Below are 21,373 nucleotides of genomic sequence, written 5' to 3' on the forward strand. Positions count from 1 at the left end.
TGTCTTCATAGTCTAGAAAGCAGCTTGACCTTAGCTTCACTGCTTCTAGTGCAAACATTGCATATTAATGCATTCCTGATGGAAAACTTACACGCACAAAATGCGTAATGGATATTAGCAGAGGATGTTACCAAAAATAGTTAATTGGAGCTCAGTAAATTAAGACTATAATGCAGAGGCATGCAAATAAAGGTTAGAATTAGTAAGTTGAAATATCAGAGGAAAAGCTAATGTGTTCCTCAAACCAACAAGCCTGTGATTAGAATTAAGAAAAGGGATGTGGAATTAGTTGAGTATGCACTAAAAGACTTTTTAGTGTCTATATGAGTTTACACGTAGAAACACTTATTATTGATGGTTCGGACATCACAAGTACATAAGACAATCATTTTATTTTGCCTGTTATATTTAGGAGGAGCAATTAGAAGCTGTATTGTCAGCTGCTGTCCAGACAAGTTCTTTAGAACTTCTGACTGGATGCATTAAACATTGGACATCTGAAGGTAATACATCTTACGTTGATTTTGTTTTATATTTTAGAGTTTTAAGTTGTTCGGTCATTCATTCCTTTTTGTTCTTTTTGTTTTTTAAAGAGCAGCCAAGTTCTGCTGCTAGTTTACGGTTTGTTCTTGAGTGGACGTGGAACAAAGTGATTTATACAAAAGATGAATTTGACCAAATCTGTGAGTATTACTGTAGTCACTTTGCAATCATAAAATTACCCTTTTGAATTGAGCATATTAAGTAATCTGACTCTCTATGATATTGTACCAAATTCTTTAAATGTACTTTGAAATTCTTGTTTGGAATTACTCTATAGGCTAATAATTTAATATTTATTCTTGAAAAGGTGTTCCACTGTTCGATGGCTCCTGCAACTTCATTGACCCACAAACAATACAGTCTCTTCAGCACTGCCAGTTGGTTTTGAGCAACCTTAGCACAGTCTTAAACTGTTTCCTAGCAGAAGCACAAGAGCTTACTGAAAAAGGTTTGTAACAGTATTACTAAATCTTTCATATGTTCTATTGTTAAGTTCAGATTCTCATTCGGAATGACACTTGGGTTGTAGTTGTGGAAACATGAGTTTTTGTTGGTTTTGGTGCTCAGAAGACAGTCAAGTTTAGGTAGGAGAAGAGCTCTGAGTGAGAAATTGTGAATACCGCTTAATATGCATCTCTTCAGGGAAACGCTTTGTTCTGGAGTTTTGTGCAAGTAAGGGAGATTACGTTCAGCAAGAAGCTATGTAAGCAACTAGATTGAAACTACAACAATTATATATATGGTAATGCTTAAAATTATCCTCTTCAGTTCTTAGCTAGCAACTCACAGTTGAATACAAATACTGTATTACAAATTATAAAGGAAGCATAGATGAGTAACTTGTTAAAAGAAAAGTTGCTGAAGTTTCTGCAGGTTTTTATATTATAAATTGTGGCATATTGAAAAAAATATTTTGCCATATTAAAAATCACTGCTGTATGGAAAAAAATGTGTTATGAGTGTATTCAGTAGTTCAGACTCGATTTTAAATTTATTTTTTTAAATTCTAACCTTTTAGTAAATCTCGTGCTTCTCAGAGCGTTATTTTTTGTTGTCGTGATGATCGTGGTTTTTTCCTCAAATAAGAAAGTGATACAGAGATTTCTACCATATTGTTTTGATGCTTTCTACTTAGTATTGTGGAGTTTGTTTAAAAAAAATTGTTTAAAAAAATTTTTTTTTTTTAAGGTGTTACAGACTTGACAAATAAGCAGATGGTAACTAGCCTCATTTCTTTGTATGCACAAGTAGTCATCTGGTTCTGTCGATCCAGTCTCCTACCAGAGGGTTTAGGTAAGCTTCAACTGTAATACATTTGTAACAAGGAAACTGTCCAGTGATTCCTGCAAACATGTTTTTAGCCACGGTCTTGTAAATGTTTCATCAATAACAAATAGTGTTGTTTCAGTGATAGTGTATGCTGAAGTTCTGTTGGTGAAATAGAGATTTCACTGTTTTTTCAAATGCGTAGTGTAGAATAATGCAACCAGTTTCTTTCCTGCATGTTCTTTAAAAATAGCAATAGGCCTTTGACTTCAAGGAGGTAATTTGGGTCAAAAACATGAAATATCTAGTATTTTAAGCAAATTACTATTAAACAACAAATACTGGAATTCTTTTTTTTTTTTTTAAACAATAAAAGCATTACCTGCAAGTTTTGAACCTTTTTATTGCTTGGGGGGGGGGGGGGGGAGGGGAAGCATGGCAATAATTCTTTATTCATATGGAATATAAATTTAATTGTCAGTCTTAATAGTCTTAAAATGCTCGCACTATATATTTTAAAAAGATGCTCCCTTTGAGATTTTTTTAATAGGTGACTTTACTGTCATTAGCTTACAGTATATGTTCTGAATTTTATATCAACTGTAAACTTCAAGTGACAGTGGAGACAAGAAGGAATTATCCTGTGCCTTCTGTTCTAGTAAAGGCAGAAACAAAGTTTCTTTCAAAGCTGAAGGCTTGCTTATGCTTCTTGATGTTTAGCTTTTATGACCTTCTGTTTAAATTTAATACAATACTACTTTAACTTGTTCTTGCTTTACTGCCTGTAGATGATGATATGCACTTGTCTAGACCTTTCTACAATTATCCTCTGATTCAGAGCTACTATGCTGGTCATCGACAGAAACTTGAGCGTTTGTCAAGGTAAAGTTTACCAGAGAATTCTGGAACACTTCCATTGAAAATTCAGAAGTGAAAGTGAATAGCTTTGATATCAACAGTTGTATTTGCTGTGCTTAATGCATTTGTCAGCAGTACTCAATTCTGTGATGCATGTGTTCTGTTGAATACAGAGGTTACTTTCCTGTGCTAAAATGTGTGTGTATACTTCTGCTTACTGCCAGTCCTTGTTTTTTTTATAGCTTAAGGGAAAATGATGAGGAAATAGTTATGTTTATTTTCTTGTCATTTTTTTTATAAATGTCAACCGCAAAACACAATACTCACAAAACAATTATTTTGGACATAGAATAAAGCCTGTTTTTGAAAATAAATGAAAAAAAAAACATTTGTATTATTGACTGGTAATAGATGGTAATAATTGTATTGGCCTAAGTCTCCTACTCACAAGTACATTTGTGTGCTTTAATAAGATAATCAGAATTACTTGTAGTTGACATACCTAGCATAGTACTGGCTATTGGATAAAAATCACTTTTTTTTTTTTTTTTTTTTTGCTTTTGATCATTGGGGAAATTAAAGGGCAGAAACAGTCAGTAGAAGACCGTGGTCTATGGAATAATGTAATTTTAAAAAGTTCAGACATACATAATTGTAATGGTATGTCTGTAGAAACATACATGCTGCTTATGATGATACTAAAATTTACCTGTATGTCCAGCTTTCTGAAAATAACAGTATTTCGTAGAATGGCTTGGGTTGGAAGGGACCTTAAACATCATCTAACTCCAACCCTCATTTTTCAGTAACAAAAGAGAGATACTGAAAACAAAATGTGAAATTTTCATTAAGTTGTGTATCAGTTGCTATATTGGAACACTCAATTTGAGGTTTTGTATAGATGTTATGAAGTTGTGGTATTTTGATATTGTTAAATTTCTTCTTTTAGATAGTATGAGGAGGATTACTTTTGGCACTTTGTTTACAGTTCCTTTAGTATGGCAAGTAACACAGCCTGAAACAGCCTCAGAACTAGAGGGTCATTGCAGCTTTTAGCTTAATAAAACTTCTTTTAAGATTCTTGTTTTCAGCTCCTATAATAATTGAATAGAACTTACTGAACATTTCTCAACCAACTCACATATTTGCATGTATATTTCAAGTGATATTCACAGCTTTGTATGTTTGTTTGCTTTCTTTGCTTTAGAAGAGTTGGTGGTTTACTTTTTTTCTTAAATTGAAACATCAGAATTAGTGTTTTACTCTGTCCAAATCCTTGTTACTTTTTGTTCCAGAGGAAAATGGGATTCTGACTGCTTGATGATTGATGGAATGGTTTCCCAGTTAGGAGAACAAGTTGAGAAACTGTGGCGGAGAGATGAAGGAGGAACTGGGAAATACCCACCTGTTAGTTTACATGTGAGTGTTATACTCCTTTAAAAAACAAATCAACAACAACAAAAAGCACACAAAAGCAAATGACTTATGAAGGATTGGAGTTTTTTTTTTTCTTTAAAAACTTTAAATTTCTCGTTTCAGGCACTACTGGATCTCTATTTGTTAGAAAACATTGAAGAAAACCACAAACATGCAATTGTATCCTTTTTATTTATTTCTATTTTGCTTTCAGTATGTGCACATAAATGTTCTTAAATGTTACTTGGGTGCCTGATAGCACTTTTTAATTTACACTTCAAACACAATGCAAGTGTGAAAAAATTTATTTTTTAATCAGAAGCATTGTCTTACTTCTCTGTACTGTGGATTTTTTTATGCTTTGTTGCAAAGTCTTTTCTGGTATGAGCAAACAGGTGTACTAAAGAATTTTGAAGATAATGAGAAGAAAAACATAGCTTTTCTTAAAATTTAAATGCATTTTTTAAAGCAGCCATATCTGTAGTAAATGACAACTTCCTAGTATGATGCGCAAAAAGCGCTTCTTCAGAGCAAAAGGAATTGTAACAGAAGCTTATCAGTACCTTTTTTTTTTTTCCCACCAGCACAGCTAACAGTGATTGCTTTTGTTCTGTTCTAAGTGCAAGCACACAGAATAATAAACAGAGGGAAGGGAAAAGTCACTGTGCAGAAACTTAATATTTAAGCTGCTGGAATATACAGAGTTGCTTTCTTGCCTAACCAAACAGAGAGGGGAGCCTAGAGAGTTCAAGTGTTTTAAAATCTGTTGTATGTCAGAGCTGACTTGGAGTATGTTCCTAAAAACATGTTAGAAAGAGAAAAGGGCATTACTAAAAAATCATGCTGTTTTAAATTCAGATTTTTTCACTGAGAACTAATATGTTTCGTAAGGATTTACCTTGTTTTGCATACTCTGGAAATGAGGAAATAAACCAACACCAGGGAATTTGTAAGCCTTGGGTGTTTCAGTGTTTTGAATGTCCAGCTGGTAGCTCTTCTGACTAAACAGTGATCTGAATTTAAAGCTGAGGTATTTAAATATCTAAAGTTAACGTTTTTTGAATACCTTACAGAAATCGGAGTATTTCTTCCTGGTTATGTACTCAGAATGCAATTTTGTGGTTTAGTATTTGGCTTTCTTTGGATTATAATAGCTTAAAATGGCAAGACTAATCCATTACTATTTTTCTGCTTTCTAACACGTTCTCATTGCATTACAGTTTTTTTAAATGTAATGCGATAAGTTTTTAATCCTACAAATATATTTGCCTTAATCAGGTACTTGATATCAGACAATTTACTTGCTGCTAGATATCATGCATTCCGTTCCAAATAAAACAGAAACTTCAATTGACTCCTTCCCAACTGTTTTTGCTATCCCCTGGGGTCTCGTTAGGCTTATTCAAGGTTTTTGGCTTCTGGATCACAATGATTATGAAGTAAGTATGTTACAGTTTAATTAGGCATACATTACAGTACAAAGCTATAAACTAAAAAGGTTGTTTTTAATTGGTGCTGAGCTAGTAACAGGTAATAAAAGACCAGAAGCTTTATTGTAATACTGTTACAATGCTTTCAGCAATAAATTATGCTTTGAAATTTGGTTTTTATGACTTTGATGGGAAATTGATTACAGAAGAAATCAACATTAATAATGCTTGTTTAAATTTTCAAAGCCATTAGTTTAAGTCATTTTTAGCTGTTGAACAGTTTCTCAAAAACAATGTTTTGGGTATTTGAAATAGTAAAACTGATCATAACAGTAAGATTTGAGGCAGAAGATTGCAAAGGTGACTTTTGAACCTTATTCATGTTCTTCCTGATGCTGAAGTTTGTTCTTTGGCTCTCATTATGTTAATATAATCTGGGATAAAAACATTTCAATAATGTAGTTACCAAATTTCTGTACACAAATAATACTTTTTATCAACCTAGAAATGTGCAAGTTAAAGTCCTTTTAAAACACTTAGTTCTGTATGGCTAACATTTTTTTTGTGTGCAAATGCTTAAACATTTTTAGTTACATTTCCTGTATCAAGTATTTCATTAGTACTAGTCATTTAAAATTATCTAATACACATTCACCGTTACTTTGGAAGCTTTTGAGTGCTTTTATTGCATGAGTGATTATTATCTATTTTAATAAACATAATTTCTAACTTCTACAGAATTCATTGGCCGTTCTGTTTCATCCAGCTACTATCAAAACTGTGTCATGGCAACATATGAGAATTATTCAATCCCTCATGTGCCAAGGAGAGCATAGGCGAGCCCTCAGATACATGCAGATGATGAAGCCATCAGTCTCAAGCAGTAGTGAAGTGCAGCTTTTCCTCACTGTGTTGTTGTCCAACAGGTAAAGAAATATACCCCACCTCGTTAGTATTCAAGTGTGGTGAAAGGTGGAGAACTAGTAACGTAAACCACTGTCACTTCAGTTTCCTTTAAATGTTCAATATACAAATAGTTTTCAGACATCTTTTGATATATGATTAATATTCATTACATCTTATGAATTAATAACAGGTGCATGGTGGAGGCTTGGAGTCTGTTGCAGCAACATAGCACTAAGTTAAATGTAGAAGAGCTGTTAAAACACATGTATGAAATCTGTCAGGAGATGGGACTAATGCAAGATTTATTGAAGCTCCCTTTCACAGACACTGAACAAGTAAGTGTGGACAAGAAAGAAATCTTAATTATATCTTGGAAAAGCTAAGAGGCAGAATCATAATAGTTTTTTGAAATGTGTTATTTCTCATAGGAGTGTTTGGAGAAGTTTTTGCAGACCAATGGTGGTGTTCAGAATCATGAATTTCTTTTAGTTCACCATCTGCAACGTGCCAACTATATCCCAGCGCTACAGTTGAATCAGTCAATGAAAGTTAATCTTATGGTAAGCATAAATGTTCTGTCCAGGGGTGCAAGTTTCTGTTAGGCATTACTATTTTGATAGTACTCCATTAAAATCTTGGTTTTTATATTGTTCAAATATGGTATAAGTGTTTCTTATACCATTCTTTTGAAATACTAGGAATAAGTTTGTACACTTTAAGTTGCAGCTGAACCTAAAGGTTAAACAAAATCTTTCACTTAGCCAGAGCTATTTTGTGAACTTATAAATTGTGTTACAGACCAGTTGACTCCACTTAAAAGCTTGAATCTGAGGAAATCTACCTTTTCTAACATACAGCTGTAAATTCAAAATTTCACTGTAGTCCTGCATTACAAAAATAAATTTTTACCTAATTCCTAACAGTCTAAAGCAAATTATTTTTGCTAAAGAAAAGTGTCTTTCACTGTAAATGGTCTGAATAAGGCTAGAATATAGAAAACACTTAAGCTTAAATAGTGCGTACACAGTGTATATGTAAGCTTAAATACTGTTTATGCAATGTCAAGGGATTTTAACCCCTTGAAGAACTCCAGCTCCAGAAACTAATGAATGAATTCTGTATGATTGCAAGAATGTTAATTCAGTGTAAAGTGTTCAAGGATAGGAGCAAATTACTGTGAGGTACTATAGGGCATGGTCTTTGTCTGGTTTGAACTGTTTTTTTGTACGCATGTTGCTACTACAGTAAATATCAGCCAGTCTTGCCACTTAGTTGTTCAGATATGTATGTTATATACATACTAACCTAAGAACATAGGTTATTAGAAGTTGTGTTGATCCTTTCTGTGGAATGAAGAGTATGTTGTATGTCATCTCTTGCATTTTCCATGCAACTTTGTTTTTCTGAGAGCAGTCTGGATGCAAATCCAGATGTAAAATCTTACTTTTTTTTTTAACTTAGTAAATTACTGTATGAGCTCTGTGATTCCACAATTTCCATTTTACCTCCAGTATGAGAAAAAATTCCAATTTTTATCTACCTTCTGTTTCTTAAAATAGACAGGTGAAATGTTGATTTATGTGAACTTCTTTTACAAATCTGTGATGCATTTGATGTTGTCCAGAACCTTAGTTTTGCAATGAATCACATTTATTAGATGGTATTGGAAGTTTTAGGTCCTGCATTTGAAAACTTGTCTGTCTGGAAGATGTGTATAGGTAGCTTTTCCTTACCTGTTCTAATATTAAAATTATTTTGTCCAACATAATTTGCAGTTGCCTTGTATATAAGGACATCTCAGCCCTTGGTTTTTCAGAAAACCAAGGTCTATTGTTACTCTTTGGTAAGCTATTTGTGAGTGGGAATTGCAGGTGACAACATGTGTAGCAGACTAAGTTTGTACTGAGTGCCAGAACTGCTTTAACTTAAGGTTGTAGGCTCATTGTTTTGGAAGTCTTCCATCCACTTGCTAAAAATACTAGGCAGAATTGGTGTTTGCTGTTGGGTAGAACTTGCTGTTGTTACATGCGGTGGATGCATTTTAATGCATCTTTAGAGGAAATATATTCACTAATTAGAATAGCACAGATTGCAATGAACTTTATGTAATTTTTAAAAACTCTTTCCTTTATTCTTTTAATTTATCAGAATGATCGTGATCCTCGCTTGAGAGAGAGAGCAGTTACGAGAAATTCTATATTAGACCAATATGGCAAGATCCTTCCTAGAGTTCAAAGGAAGCTGGCTTTAGAGAGAGCCAAGCCTTACCGTTTGCCTTCTTCAGTCTTAAGAGAAGGTAAATTTGGGGGGGAAAAGTGTAATGGACAACCAACCACCACTTGGATTACATAAGGCTAATATTTTTTCCCCTCTTACTTTACAGTATCAAGACCAAAGCCATTATCAACAGTAGCAAAAAAAGCTAATGCAGAAAGTGTGCATACAAGAGCAACTTTCATCAGTAATGTATTGTCCAAAATTGGAGAAGTATGGGTAGGAAATGAGCAGAAAAACAGTTTAGCACAATACGATAGGTAAGAAGCGTTTTAACAAAGTTAAGTCTTTAGATAGGTGTTTGGATAGAGGTTTAAAAAATATTATTTTAGTTCGTTTGTGTTTTGTTTTCTTAGTGTTTGAGAAAGTGGACCTTGAATAAACCTTTGTTTGGCTTCTTTGCATATGCAAAGTACAGTATATATTATTAAATACAAGATAAATAATATTTTTGAGAGAGTTTTCCTGTTAATAATCTTATGTATGCAAATATGTATTTTTACAGTGTTATATGTGTTTATAGAATTTAAGATAACTGAAACTAAAACTTTGCCATCAGTGTGTTGTGTACAAATTTTGATAGAAGCTATTTTGTGATCAAGTACCACTCTTACCACTTTGTGTCTGGTTTCTGTTTTGTTTCAGCTTTTTAACTTAGAAATAGGTAGAATTGCAAACAACAAAAAGGGTCTAATAGTAATACTAACAATAATGATTTTCTTGTAGGTGATATCAGAATTCAAGTTTATTTGACCATATGTTTGGACTGCAGGTGAATGAAAGTCAATTACATTTTCCTTTTAATTCCAGTCCTAGAGTTACAGAACCACCAGTCGTAACACATCAACCTCTCCCTGATGCAGAGTTGCCTGAGGCGTTTATTGGGACACCAATTACAAAATTTTCACAAAAATGTTCCAGGTAAAGTAGATCCGCAGAGAGAATATTCCAAAGATGGTGGGGAGGGAATATTATTTTATGTGGGTTTTGTCTTAATACAGTAGGAAGTAAGTAATACTAATACAATTACTAGTTGGTACTGAATGTAGATAGTAATACTACATTTAAATTATCTTGAGAAACAAGATGCTTCTCATGTATTCTTGTGTTTTCAGTGTTCTGTTTTCACATTGTTCAGCAGACAGAAAACCGAAAATCACCTTAAGGGCACAACTAAGTGGAGAATTTGAATTGGTCCCAGCAGATTAATTCTTTTGACATGAGAATTATGCTACTTATGTAATGTAAAATTGGATTACTCTTGCCTCAGAGGCAACATTTTAGGAAATAAAATACAAAATGTAAACAAACAGTTAAAAAAAAAAAGAAAATGCCTGTAGCTTGGACCTGGGCTTGATACATTACTCCAGCAGCGAGTGTATACCCATATTTTTTGTCCATTGTATGTTTTGGTTATGTATCATCTCAGCTGTTTTGAACACAGCGTAATTTCGTTTCCATTTATTTACTTACTTTCTTATTTTAAATTGTGTATCTTAACAGATTGTTGGATTTGGTGGTTCGCCCTGTTCCTTCATGTTCTCCAGCACAGGGTGATAGCTGGCAGTCACCATGCCTAGCTTCTACTTCATACATGGCATCCAGCCCATTGAAATCAAGCATACATGGTTCCATCTCACAAAAAATTGCAAGAGCATCAGAGCTGGGTTTACTAGAGACTCCTCTTGTGGTTAAGGTTTGTATTTTAAGAAAACACTAAGAACCAGTGAACTAAACCAAAAGCCTCTAAGCTTTAAAATGAAACCGCAGTATTTAACACAAGCAACATGGGTTTCAAATTTTAATTTGCATGTGGTTATTATATATACGGTGCTTTTGGAAGCAGTACATTGGTAAGTCCTGAAAAGGAAATTTAAAATTGGACATTTAATTCTGATTTAATTGTAGTATGCATGTTGTCCAATAACTCATGAAATGCGCTTGTTTTTATTGCAGTGGAACAAAGTTAAAATTGGACTTCTCAAAGTACTTAAACATGCAGTTTGCAGCATAATCATCTCGTTATTTAAGCACTTAATAGCTCTGTCTGACTTGTATATATAGAAGCATACACTGAAGTATACAGTATACTGAATACAGTATACTGAAGTATACACTTCAGTTTATTAAGTGTTAAGTGAATAACAGCTGTGGATATCTGCAGACGTCCGTGTCAAATTCAGATATAGTTTGTTGCAATAACTAATAATTTCTACAGTAATATACTGTATTTTCATTCACTGCCATCAAACTGTACATTATGTAAGGAAATAACATTTGACATACCTTTTTGGGACGTTTCTTTTTTCCTTTGCCTACCTGAACAAAATAGTTGTCACTCTGAATTATAAACGTTTTACTACGTTTTGTTCATATTGTTAAGCTATTTTCGTTATCATTAACTTATAAACCTTTTAATTTCTGAAAAATCTTTTTTATGAGCTGGAATAAGAAGACCTGAATGCTCTAGATAAATTGGTATTTTTACAGCTGACACGGTTGCTTAATTTCATGAAATTAATTTGAAAAATAACATTTTGTTTACATTTTTAAAACAAAAAGAAAAAAAGGCAGCCATAAGAGGCATAGAAAGCATTGTTTATCATCATGGTTTTCATACCTTTGGCAAAAGAGGACATTATAAAGGCTAAATTTTGTTCTCTATGCTGTTACAAATCGCGTTTGTAGTTGAAACTAATGTTTTCGGCAAGTGAAGTCTTCTCTTTTAAAGATATATAACTAGTTTTAAATTAAATATTTTTATATCTTTTCATAGAGAGCTAAAGTTTTGGTGACATCTGCTGCTGCTCCTGGTTTTCCTGGGTTTACTCCTCAGTCTATTTTGAGATCCAGCCTTCGCACCACGCCCCTAGCAACTCCCTCTGCATCTCCAGGGCGATCAGTTACTCCTCCTTTACGAGCAAAGGAGCTTAGAATATCTTTCAGAGAAGAGAACTCGAATGTAAAATGGACTGTTGGGGTAAGCTAAGCTGGGCTACAGTTAATGATTTTGACAGTTAAAGGCTTTATAGACTCTGATTCGATTTTCATATTTATTTATTAAATATTTTTAAATTATTAAAATAAATTTATTATTTTATATTTATTAAAAGGTTTGCCAAAACTTATTATAATGAGAATTGGAATTGCAAATCATAATGGCATATTTGCATTTGTTCAAAAAAGGTTGTGTTAGACTTTCTGCGGGCATGTGACGTTTCAGGAACATATTTTGTAATAAATACCAGTGGCCTTGATGGTTCTTATTTAGGTGTTGTTAGGAGCTGCGGTTGTTCCAAATTGCTAATTCAACTTCCTGCTGTATCTCATTGAGTAATGATGTGGCAGAAAAGTAGTGAATATAGATTCAGCTGGTTGTTCTTAAGTGACAGGTATTTTTTATGCTTTGTGAATTAAACATCTTTGAAAGCAGCAGAAGCCATGCGCTGCATTTACTTCCCATCTGCCTTTTTGAGAAATTGTGTTTACCAAAGATAAAAAATTGACTCCTAATGAAAAGAGCTGTATTGTTGTCTGTTGTTCAGGCCTAAAGTTCTTAGGTTTTTTTCCTTGGTTTGCACCAGGGATAGCATTCATGTAGCTGACGAATGGAACTTCTTCGTTGGAGAAGTTGCCCTGTTCTACTCCTCCCACAGTCTTATTCTGTTGGTTTGATTCCCTGATCCAGCTCATCATGCTGTTTCAGAAGTAACGTATCAAAGTCAGGAACGTGTGCTAGTATGCATGAACTTTCCGTACATGTATTAGTACAACTTGTCATTGTAATCAGTACTTTATTACCTTTTATTATACCTTTTATTGACTGTTACGAAGAGATGCTCAGCTGTAACAAGTTCTCTTTCCTATATAAAGTTTTACTAATAGCAGACAGTGGCCAGTTTAATTTACTTGTTCCATGCTATAGGCATACTGCACTCTGAAATATGTTAGTACTGCATACAAGTTGAAACAGCAAGCAGTAAAAAGAAATCTTGAGATTTTGAGTTATGCAAAGTTCCTTCTTTTTGAGAAAAGAGTACTGAAACTGTGAGCGGACTTGAGATGACACTAGAAGCAAGCACTAACAAGACATAGTTTTAATTCTCTAAGGTCATGGAAACTGAATAAGCAGTCAAAAGCGTGGTAAATTTGTTCACTTGGCTTTAAAAGCTATGGTAGGTAGTGCTAGAATGAGAAGTAACTTTGCAGTACCTTGCTTAAGGTGACAGTTGTAAAACTTAACCAGACACTGGTACTTTTTTTATTTAAGGTAACAGAAGATGATAAAGCACAGTCTGGAGCTTCATCTGAGAATCATCGTGGATTGGTGGAGGATGCTTGGTCTGAATGTAGAGATAAAACAACTCTGTTTACTCTGAGGAATCCTGAGGATGGTCATGCTGAAATGGAAGAGTCTTTAGAAAGCACACCTGGAGATGGTTTGGAGAAAATGGATGTCAGTAAAGAAAATAGTAATGTCTCTGCCAGGTCAGACCAAACTACGTTGGAATATCATGATGCAAAATCACCTGGCGATTTTGAAGATGATGTCATTTTTATAGCTGCTAAACCAGCTAATTCTTTCACTGAAGAAACTGCTGATTTTCAAGAACCAGAGAGAGAGGACCATGGAATGGTTGAAGATAAACCTTTCCATATAGAAAAAACAGATTCATCAGAACTAAGAAAAGAAACTGGTGTGTTCCATCGTATGCTAACTTAAGTTTTTGAATTAATTTTTCAAATGTCTTCAAAAGGTTAAATTACTGATGAGTGCAAGAGTTGGTACTGATGAGGGTTCACAAGTGTCCTAGGTACTTGCTTGTCCTAGGCTTTTAAAGTTACCACTTTATTTTGAGTCATTTTCCAGATATCCTGGACTTTAAGAATGCATTATTGATTTGACTAGCATTTCTTCTGTGCAGTTGCAGCTGAGAGGCAGTAGTGATTTGTGGGAGTTTTTAGAGGGATATAAGTTGAAAATTTAGGCTTCTGGCTGTGTTGTAGAGGTATTTCTTAGGGTTTTTTGTTTTTGTTTTACAGAAAGCCTAGTGTAAAATGTTCGTTGACTAGATATTTACCACCTCATTAGTCCTCAGTTTCCTTTTGGAAATGAATATGCTTGTGTCTGCTTTTCATTACAGTTGTGCTTACTCATTTTACTGGCACAACAGCTTATATAGCCTTTTCCAGACCTGTTTCAGTTGGTCTTCTGTAGTTCAACTCCTTCAAGCCAGTCCAAGTTGCTTAGGATGCGTTTATATAAGGCAGGCCTGCTGGTAGGTGAGGAGTGTAACACACGAGCTGGCAAGCAGGGATGAAGAGCTGAGAGTGGTAGCATTTTTCAGTTTTGTGGGAACAGGAAGATGATGTGCAAACACAGCTAAAGCCAATATTTGACAATCAGGGCTCAGTCCATTCAACTCTGAAAAGGTTGCTGTTTGAGTGTCAGACTATTGTGTCTGAGCTCTTGAAACGGCTCATAGCAGTGAGTGCGTATACTCAAGTATCGGTGCATGGTATGTAGCCCGATTGAGTTCTAAATTTGACATGATCCTGGAGAGAGATTGCTGCTATCAGAGTTCCTGAGTTCCTTTTCTTTGTGAATAAAAGGACTCTGTGTACATAGGTAGAAGGGATTCTTCTGAGTATTTCTAGTAAGACAGGTCAAAATGTCCTCTCGTATTTTGTCTTGTATATGGACAAGAAACCATAGGTGCTTTTCATTAAAAATATTAATAAGATACTAATCATTAAAGAATAACCCTGTAAAGAGACTTTATAATTGCTGGACTGTGGTAGAAACAGTTCTGTACAATTTCAGTCCTCTGGAAGCATTAGAGGGCAGTTTGCATAGCTCTCTTTTGGCCAGAGCTGGCAGAATTATCCCAGTCTCGCATACAGTCTGCAAAGGTGATTGCTGGATCTGGAGGAAGCAGGCAATAGAAATAAGAAAAGGAGGATGTCTGAAATTGAGCCTGTCAAGGTAAAAACATGAGCAAGCATTTGGGTTTAAACAACACCAGTCATTTATTAGAAGAAAAACTCAAGAAATTGCCTTAGATGCATTCTTGTAAAAGAGAGGAAGTAGAGTCAAGAAATGAGCAAGCGTTGCTGAAATGAGGTGAATATCCAAAGAGAAATAAGAAAATTGACTTCCTAATTCTAAGAACAAAAGATGTTTTCTCAAGTGTGTATGTCATTTGGCCAGTAATGTATCAAGTTCAGTTTGTAATCAAAATACCCATTTGCCTTTTTGTTTTCTTGACTGAGATTATGCAGCAGACTATTCCTGTTTTACTGTAACAAATTCAGGCCTGTGTATCTGAAGACCTGGTAGACCAAAATAATGATTTTGTTACATCACTATCCTGGGTAAAATGCATAAAAGGCTCCCTTTAATTCATACAAACATTTTAAAAGTAATTAAGTGAAATAGGAAAGTCATCCATCTGTTTGTTTTTCTAGGATTTTTGGAAGAATCAACTACTGAATGTCCTACCTTTCCCAAGGATGGTAAATTTGTGTTTAAAGCTGCTGAGGCTGCTGCTTCTTGGACTGCAAATGAAGGGTAAGTTTATAAAATGCATCTTTGGGTTTGTGCAGTATGTAACTGCTGACCTTCCTGTGCTTTAAAACTATGATGTTGGTATTGGCTATTCCCTATGTTCTTATGCATAATGGTTTTCCTATTTCTTTCTTTCTATGAATATAAATAGTTTGGCATGAATATAACTCAAATTGACTAGCTGTCATCCTTTCTTCTCAAATGGTTGCAGACCCCAAAGTATTGTGGTAAAGACTTCGTTCAATGGGCCACATAGATCTTTTTACACTTTGAGGGTTTAAATAGATAGTGTGAACATGTTGTCCTGCTTTTGTCTGAAAACTGTGTAGCTAAAAAATTACACCTAAGATTCCTGTAGCTTTAGCAGGTTTATTTTGAGGTTTGAATTCTTTCTGGCAGTATTTTGTACACTTCAGAGTACAAAGAAGGAGAGCTTAATTAGCATCTACTTCTTTATAGAAAAGGAAGCAGTTTTCTCACCTGCAACTGTTTTTTTACAGATATGAAACAGGAATGTTAGTAATGAAAGAGCCCTTAATGTCATGTGGTAACTTATACTGGTACAAACTTGTTCAGGTTGTTCTAAGCTTCCAATATAGCAGTTGCATTCTTTCTGCAGAAGGCAAGTTATATGTCATTATTTAGTACAACTTTATTCTTATGGAACTAGTGTTATGTAGCTGGGAAGAATGTTAAGTATATCATTCGTTGCCTAAAATGAGTCACAAACTGGGTGTAGATAAGTTGGGTAAGGAATTTTTAGTTTTACTCAATTTATTCAGTTTTTAAACTTGAAGATTTTACAGTGAGGGAATGTTTTTGTAAACCTCTTAAAGGTCTCTTTTGAAGCTTTACAGTGAATTTCTCTTTTTTTTTTTTCTCTGTCTATGAAGTGAAACAAACCACCAAGAGCCTAAAATGTCCTCTTCATCAGAAGAAAGAGATGTACTGCCTGTAGTAAATCCACAGCTTTCTGAATCCCCGGAGGCAGACAACGAATGTATGTATAGTATGTTGGAGATTTTGTGCGTTAAGGTGGCTAAACTCCTGAAGTTAAATGAGCATTTTGTCATACCACTATGTGTCTCTAATTGAAATATTATTAGGATATTACTGCTAATTTTTGTTAACCCATAGAGACAATACATTCCTCAAAGGAAGTCCATGTAGAGAATGTGTGGTGAATGTTCCTGTTCTTGATCTTCAGAAAATTGGTAAAATTTAAAATATTAGAAGGAAAGCTTCATATTTCTTTTAATGTTGTACCCCATTTTTTATTTTGTGTGCTATGGGATCTGCTACTCAAATTACTATTTTTAAACAATGATGCATCCTCAATATTAAGGCCATGAAGAATAGCTAGCTGTCAAAGTGCCTTTTCAGCCAACCTTTCTTCTGTTGTCCTTTTTCTATATGGACTTGGCAGCAGACTTTCCCTTCCTACTTTTTTTAACTTTTTTTTTTTATTGTGAGACTACCTGCTAGTTTTTGGAGAAAGCCCAATACACATGGTAGGATGGTGAACTGTATTGTTTGTTCCTGCTCCCTTTGTTACTTCCTGTTGCTTAAACCTGTGCCATTTATTCAATGGTTAAGTTTAAATGATGTAAATCTCTTTCAGCTGTGATAAGTATCCTTGACAGTGAGGATGTGGTCAGTACCCATTCAGAAAATCACCCTGAAGGAAAGCATGTGGACTTCCCTGAAGAACGTAACCTAGACGAAGCTGAAGATCTTCCCTTTGTGCAGGAAGAAATGCATGTTTCTAATAATCTTCCTAAAACTGAAGAAATTCATGTAAGTGAATTACTCTCCCATTTTCTACAAAACACAGCAAATTTCAGGACGGTCTTGTCTTACAGTTAGAAGGTACACAAGAACATCTCAGCTTCTTGAGCTTGTTAACACAAGTTAACCTCACTATGTAAGGGTGGACACCTTTTTTTCTCTTGTATTTTCTGTATTTATAACACAGAAGAGAACCTGTCAAGATTTGGGTCATTGAGATCTGCAGCAATTAAAAATAAAAAATGCCCCTAAACCATGCATTCATTTGATTTACTACAACTTAAATGTTTTTAGTTGACTTCTAATATTTTTTTTTTAAAGAAAATATGAAAAGTTGGGGAAGCTGGGGAGGGCAGTTTTTCAATACGGCATAACATTTACCAAACGACAAAATTATTAGGTTAGGGTAACCTAACTCATTTTCAGAATGATTTAGGTGCTTATATCCTTTAGTATTTTTTTCTTGCTAACATAGTTCATTACTGTGAATTTTGTTTTAATTTCATTTTCAAGATATTTACAGCTACTTCAAAGATGTTTTCTGTTAAAGCACATTTTTTTAACATCTTAAAATGTTGTTAAATATAAATTTTAAAAGGTTGCTGACGTGGACTGAAAACTAGAACTAGGGTTTCTATATTTGTCCCTGATTTTTCCTGTTTTCCTCACCTTACTGGGGCTGATTTGTTATTTGGATACATGTGTATGTCTTCTAAGTGCCATACGGAATACACTGTCAATTTCCTTTAGGATATTCTCTTATGTTTTGTGCTCAACATAAAAGATCCAGTATCTCACGTGGATCTAGAAGGAAAGAATAACCATCCAGTACAGGGAACTACAAAAAATAAGAGAGAGTTAATTTACATCACATGTGTTATTTCACAGGATCCAAGTGATTCCTTAAAGTGCAGTATTGAGTTTGCCTGTTGTGATACCTATCCAGTTTGACTAAGGGTTGAATTGTCACAGGCACAAATGTCATGACAAATTTTAAACTTTGGGGGTGTAATTGTATCTTACTGTGTTGGATGCAGTCAGTCACTGTGGATCTGTAGTCAGCCCAAAAAGTACTATAGTGTGATGGTTACTGCCAGTTGGGTGTACAGCTTGTATTGTAAAACTGCTCCCCTTGTTCATGGGTGGTGGCAAATCTTTAGTTATAAACCAAAATACCAGAAATGGAGCATGTCACTGCATACGCTGAATATTCTGTTCTCTGTTCCTCAAATGTATGAACCTCATCTGTAGTAGAGAGTACATTATCTGTTTTTAACTTTACATTCAGCGGTGAGCTAAAAGGAAAAGCAGCATTTTTACTGTCCTTAGTTTCATCTATCTCAGTTTGAAGCTAGTCTGGTAATCATTAATGCATTAACATATATTTTTTAACTTTAGGTTCTTGAAGATGATGCAGTTAAGGCACAAGCCTCAGAAGAACCACCTGAAACATCTCCATGTAGTGAACTACATCCATCAGGCAATCTTCAATACAGCTATGACACTATAGAGCAGCAGTTCACATGTGATTTTCCTGATAATAAGGATGATGAATGTGATGCAGCTGAAGGAGATGGAGAGCTTTTTATATCTCAGAGTAATTTTACTTTAGTGTTGGAAGGAGAAGAAGGTGAAGGAGAGATGGGAGAACCTGAATTGGTAGATGCTTCTAAACCAGTTGTTTACACAACAGATGAAAAACCTGTAAACAGCTTTGGAAATACTGAAAATGAAGAACATGTTACAAACTCAGTGTCTACTGTAACTAGTGACCAGGAATCTCAAAATATTGCCGAGTCACTCCCATATGTGCCTGAACCCATTAAGGTAGCTATTGCTGAGAACTTACTGGATGTAATCAAAGACACCAGAAGTAAAGAATTTACATCCGAAGTTGTAGAACAATCTATTCATGAAAGCATAGGTAAAAAGGTAACTAGATTGCAAAGGTCAAAATCTTCCTTAACAACTGTGCCAGAAGGAGTGGAAGATGAAACCAACATACGTCAAGTAGAGTATGTTGTCACTCCAAGAACACGCCCAAGGCGACAACTGAATAGAAGTCTAGTTATTCCATCATCAGATGATCAACAGCTACTGAAAACAGACAAACCAGTTCTCTTTGGACTGTCTCCTAGGAGAAGTACCAGGCGAACAAAAGGAGCACCTGAAACTCCTAGTCTTTTAACAGTAGAAAATACTCAAGATGAGCAAATACCTCTAACCCCTGTTACCCCGAGGAGAGGTAGGAAGCCCAAACAGACTAATTTAGAAAAAGTAGAGAGCAGCCAATCTGATGGACAAACATTGTCCAGCAGTACACAGTCCATAGCCACTACTCCACGAAGAGGATTAAGGAGAGCAAAGGAAGCTGCATCTGAACTCTTGGAAGAGGCTAAAGAGGAAACTTCTCTTGCTGAAGGTAGCATTATTTCTACTACTTCTAGAAGGACTAGAGGAGGAAAAAGTTCAGCAGGAGATCAAGAAACTGGTCAGACTGGCACCGATCATAGGATAAAAATGGCAGTCAGTCCCAGTAGAAGTATAAGAAAATTAAAAAGCAGTAATTCACAGCCTACTGAAAATACTGTCATGGAGCAGGAGGTGCAGCCTAGTGACCAACTTCTTTTACCTGTGCCAACTAAAAGAGGCAGAAGAAGAAAACCGAGTTCATCAGATCTTTCAGAAAATTCTGACCTCGATCTGTCTAAATCATCACTTCCTCAAACAGAACTCAAACTTCCTCTGACTCCTAGAAGAAGTGTTAGGAAGCAGGCACGGAATCTCTCAGCAGACATTGAATCTGCCTCTACTCAGGAAGACATACCTTCAGGTGAGAAAGTGGAAATCGTTGATACTCCTAGGAGAAGAATAAGAAGAGTTACACATGCTAAACCAGAAAAAACAGATGCTTTTGAGAGAACACCTGAGCAGCCAAATGAACAATCAACCACACCCAGGACTGCAGTAAGGACAGGGGGTCGGGGCAGAAAGAGGCAATTGCCATCCATATTGGAGGAGAGCACAGGGGAACAACAAGCCTTCCCCCAAGGACCCGATGGCAGTCCTTTGCTGCTCACAGACATAAACACATCAGGATATGATGAAACATCAAGAACTTTAACAGATCGTATTACAAGATCCCGTAAAACTGGCATGCATCAGAAACTGTCTGTTGAGGAAAATGAATCCTTCCTTTTCTCTCCTCCTCTCACAAAGCTGGCAAAGAAAGTTAAAGGTAGGTGCAGCATGTTCATATGCAAAACAGGTTATATTGCTATCTTGGAAATGACATAAAACAGGCTGTTTTATGACCAAAAATATGGCTTTTAGTATTGTAAATAATTTAACTGTACATAAGTAAAAATTTGGGAAGAGGAAATTCATCTTTTTGTCTGAACTCCACATGCTTGGCTGGCCAGTTGTGGGGGAAGCAAATGACGAGGCTGACACGTTCCAAGTAGACTGAAATAAAATTTTACCTGATTTTTTCTTTGTCATGACCTTAATTTCTATCAATTTAGAAGTCTAGGGGGACGTCTTTTCAGACAATTGCTATCCGTTCTCCCACATTGGAGAAATAAAGGAGACATCCGAATTTTGTTCAGTTTTTAAAGTAAAATGAGCTGCATCTTGCAACACACTAGACAGCTGTTTAGTTATGTGATTGTTTCTTGTTGGCATATGTTTTGCTGGTGAAGTTACTGCATGCAGAGTTCTTCGTATTAGACAACACGATTAAATTTTTTTTGGAAATGTGTGAGGACACTTGATGCCTCTTGAGCAAAACATCTTTGCCTGTGTAGGTACAAGTAAAATCACTGCTCTGGTTTATTGTTTCACAATTCACTATAAAATGATGGATCCTAAGAGGCAGTTATGAAGGAGAAGTACCTCCACACTGAGTGTTTATAAATTTGATTGGACCCTTTATTTTAGGAAGCTATTGTACTCTTTATTTTCAGCTCTAATTTAACATCACTGTCCTTTATAATGTACGTTCATGTTAAAAATTCATTATCATTTTAGCTGGAAAAGCAGACCATCCTGTGCAGCTTAAGGATTTAGACCCGGACTTGTCTTCTCAATTTGTCTTTTCACCCCCTCTTTTGAGGTCAAGGAGAAAAAATGTCTCTAGTATTTCCCGAATTGTGAAAGAACCAGTAAGTAAAAACTGTAGTTGTCTCATATTTTTGACTTCTACTTTGTATCTCTTCTTGAAATCATACTTCTCAATGCCTTGTCTTCTTCCTTGGAAGTATATCTAGAAAGAGACTTTTAAATCAATCAGCTAGCTAAAGAAGTTTGTTGCTTTAAGAAATTT

At 35.1% G+C, this 21,373-nt stretch overlaps 1 protein-coding gene across 3 annotated transcripts in view; it reads left to right on the top strand.

The window, feature by feature from the left end:
• Nucleotides 1-21,373, top strand: part of AHCTF1 (AT-hook containing transcription factor 1) — a 47,914-nt gene that overhangs the window by 24,146 nt on the left and 2,395 nt on the right. For all 3 annotated transcript variants that reach the window (XM_048052102.2, XM_066995521.1, XM_013202123.3), the window contains exons 13-34: nt 413-503; nt 594-683; nt 851-991; nt 1,732-1,836; nt 2,598-2,691; nt 3,963-4,086; nt 4,207-4,263; nt 5,376-5,522; nt 6,252-6,439; nt 6,610-6,754; nt 6,848-6,979; nt 8,568-8,715; nt 8,803-8,953; nt 9,504-9,614; nt 10,197-10,389; nt 11,470-11,673; nt 12,964-13,390; nt 15,162-15,264; nt 16,155-16,261; nt 16,883-17,058; nt 18,448-20,287; nt 21,079-21,212. In XM_048052102.2, the coding sequence (XP_047908059.2) occupies nt 413-503; nt 594-683; nt 851-991; nt 1,732-1,836; nt 2,598-2,691; nt 3,963-4,086; nt 4,207-4,263; nt 5,376-5,522; nt 6,252-6,439; nt 6,610-6,754; nt 6,848-6,979; nt 8,568-8,715; nt 8,803-8,953; nt 9,504-9,614; nt 10,197-10,389; nt 11,470-11,673; nt 12,964-13,390; nt 15,162-15,264; nt 16,155-16,261; nt 16,883-17,058; nt 18,448-20,287; nt 21,079-21,212 (4,908 nt within the window). The remainder of the gene's footprint in view (nt 1-412; nt 504-593; nt 684-850; nt 992-1,731; nt 1,837-2,597; nt 2,692-3,962; nt 4,087-4,206; nt 4,264-5,375; nt 5,523-6,251; nt 6,440-6,609; nt 6,755-6,847; nt 6,980-8,567; nt 8,716-8,802; nt 8,954-9,503; nt 9,615-10,196; nt 10,390-11,469; nt 11,674-12,963; nt 13,391-15,161; nt 15,265-16,154; nt 16,262-16,882; nt 17,059-18,447; nt 20,288-21,078; nt 21,213-21,373) is intronic.

This window comes from Anser cygnoides, chromosome 3 (genome assembly GCF_040182565.1).
Source record: "Anser cygnoides isolate HZ-2024a breed goose chromosome 3, Taihu_goose_T2T_genome, whole genome shotgun sequence".
In the NCBI taxonomy this organism is placed as follows: Eukaryota; Metazoa; Chordata; class Aves; order Anseriformes; family Anatidae; genus Anser; species Anser cygnoides.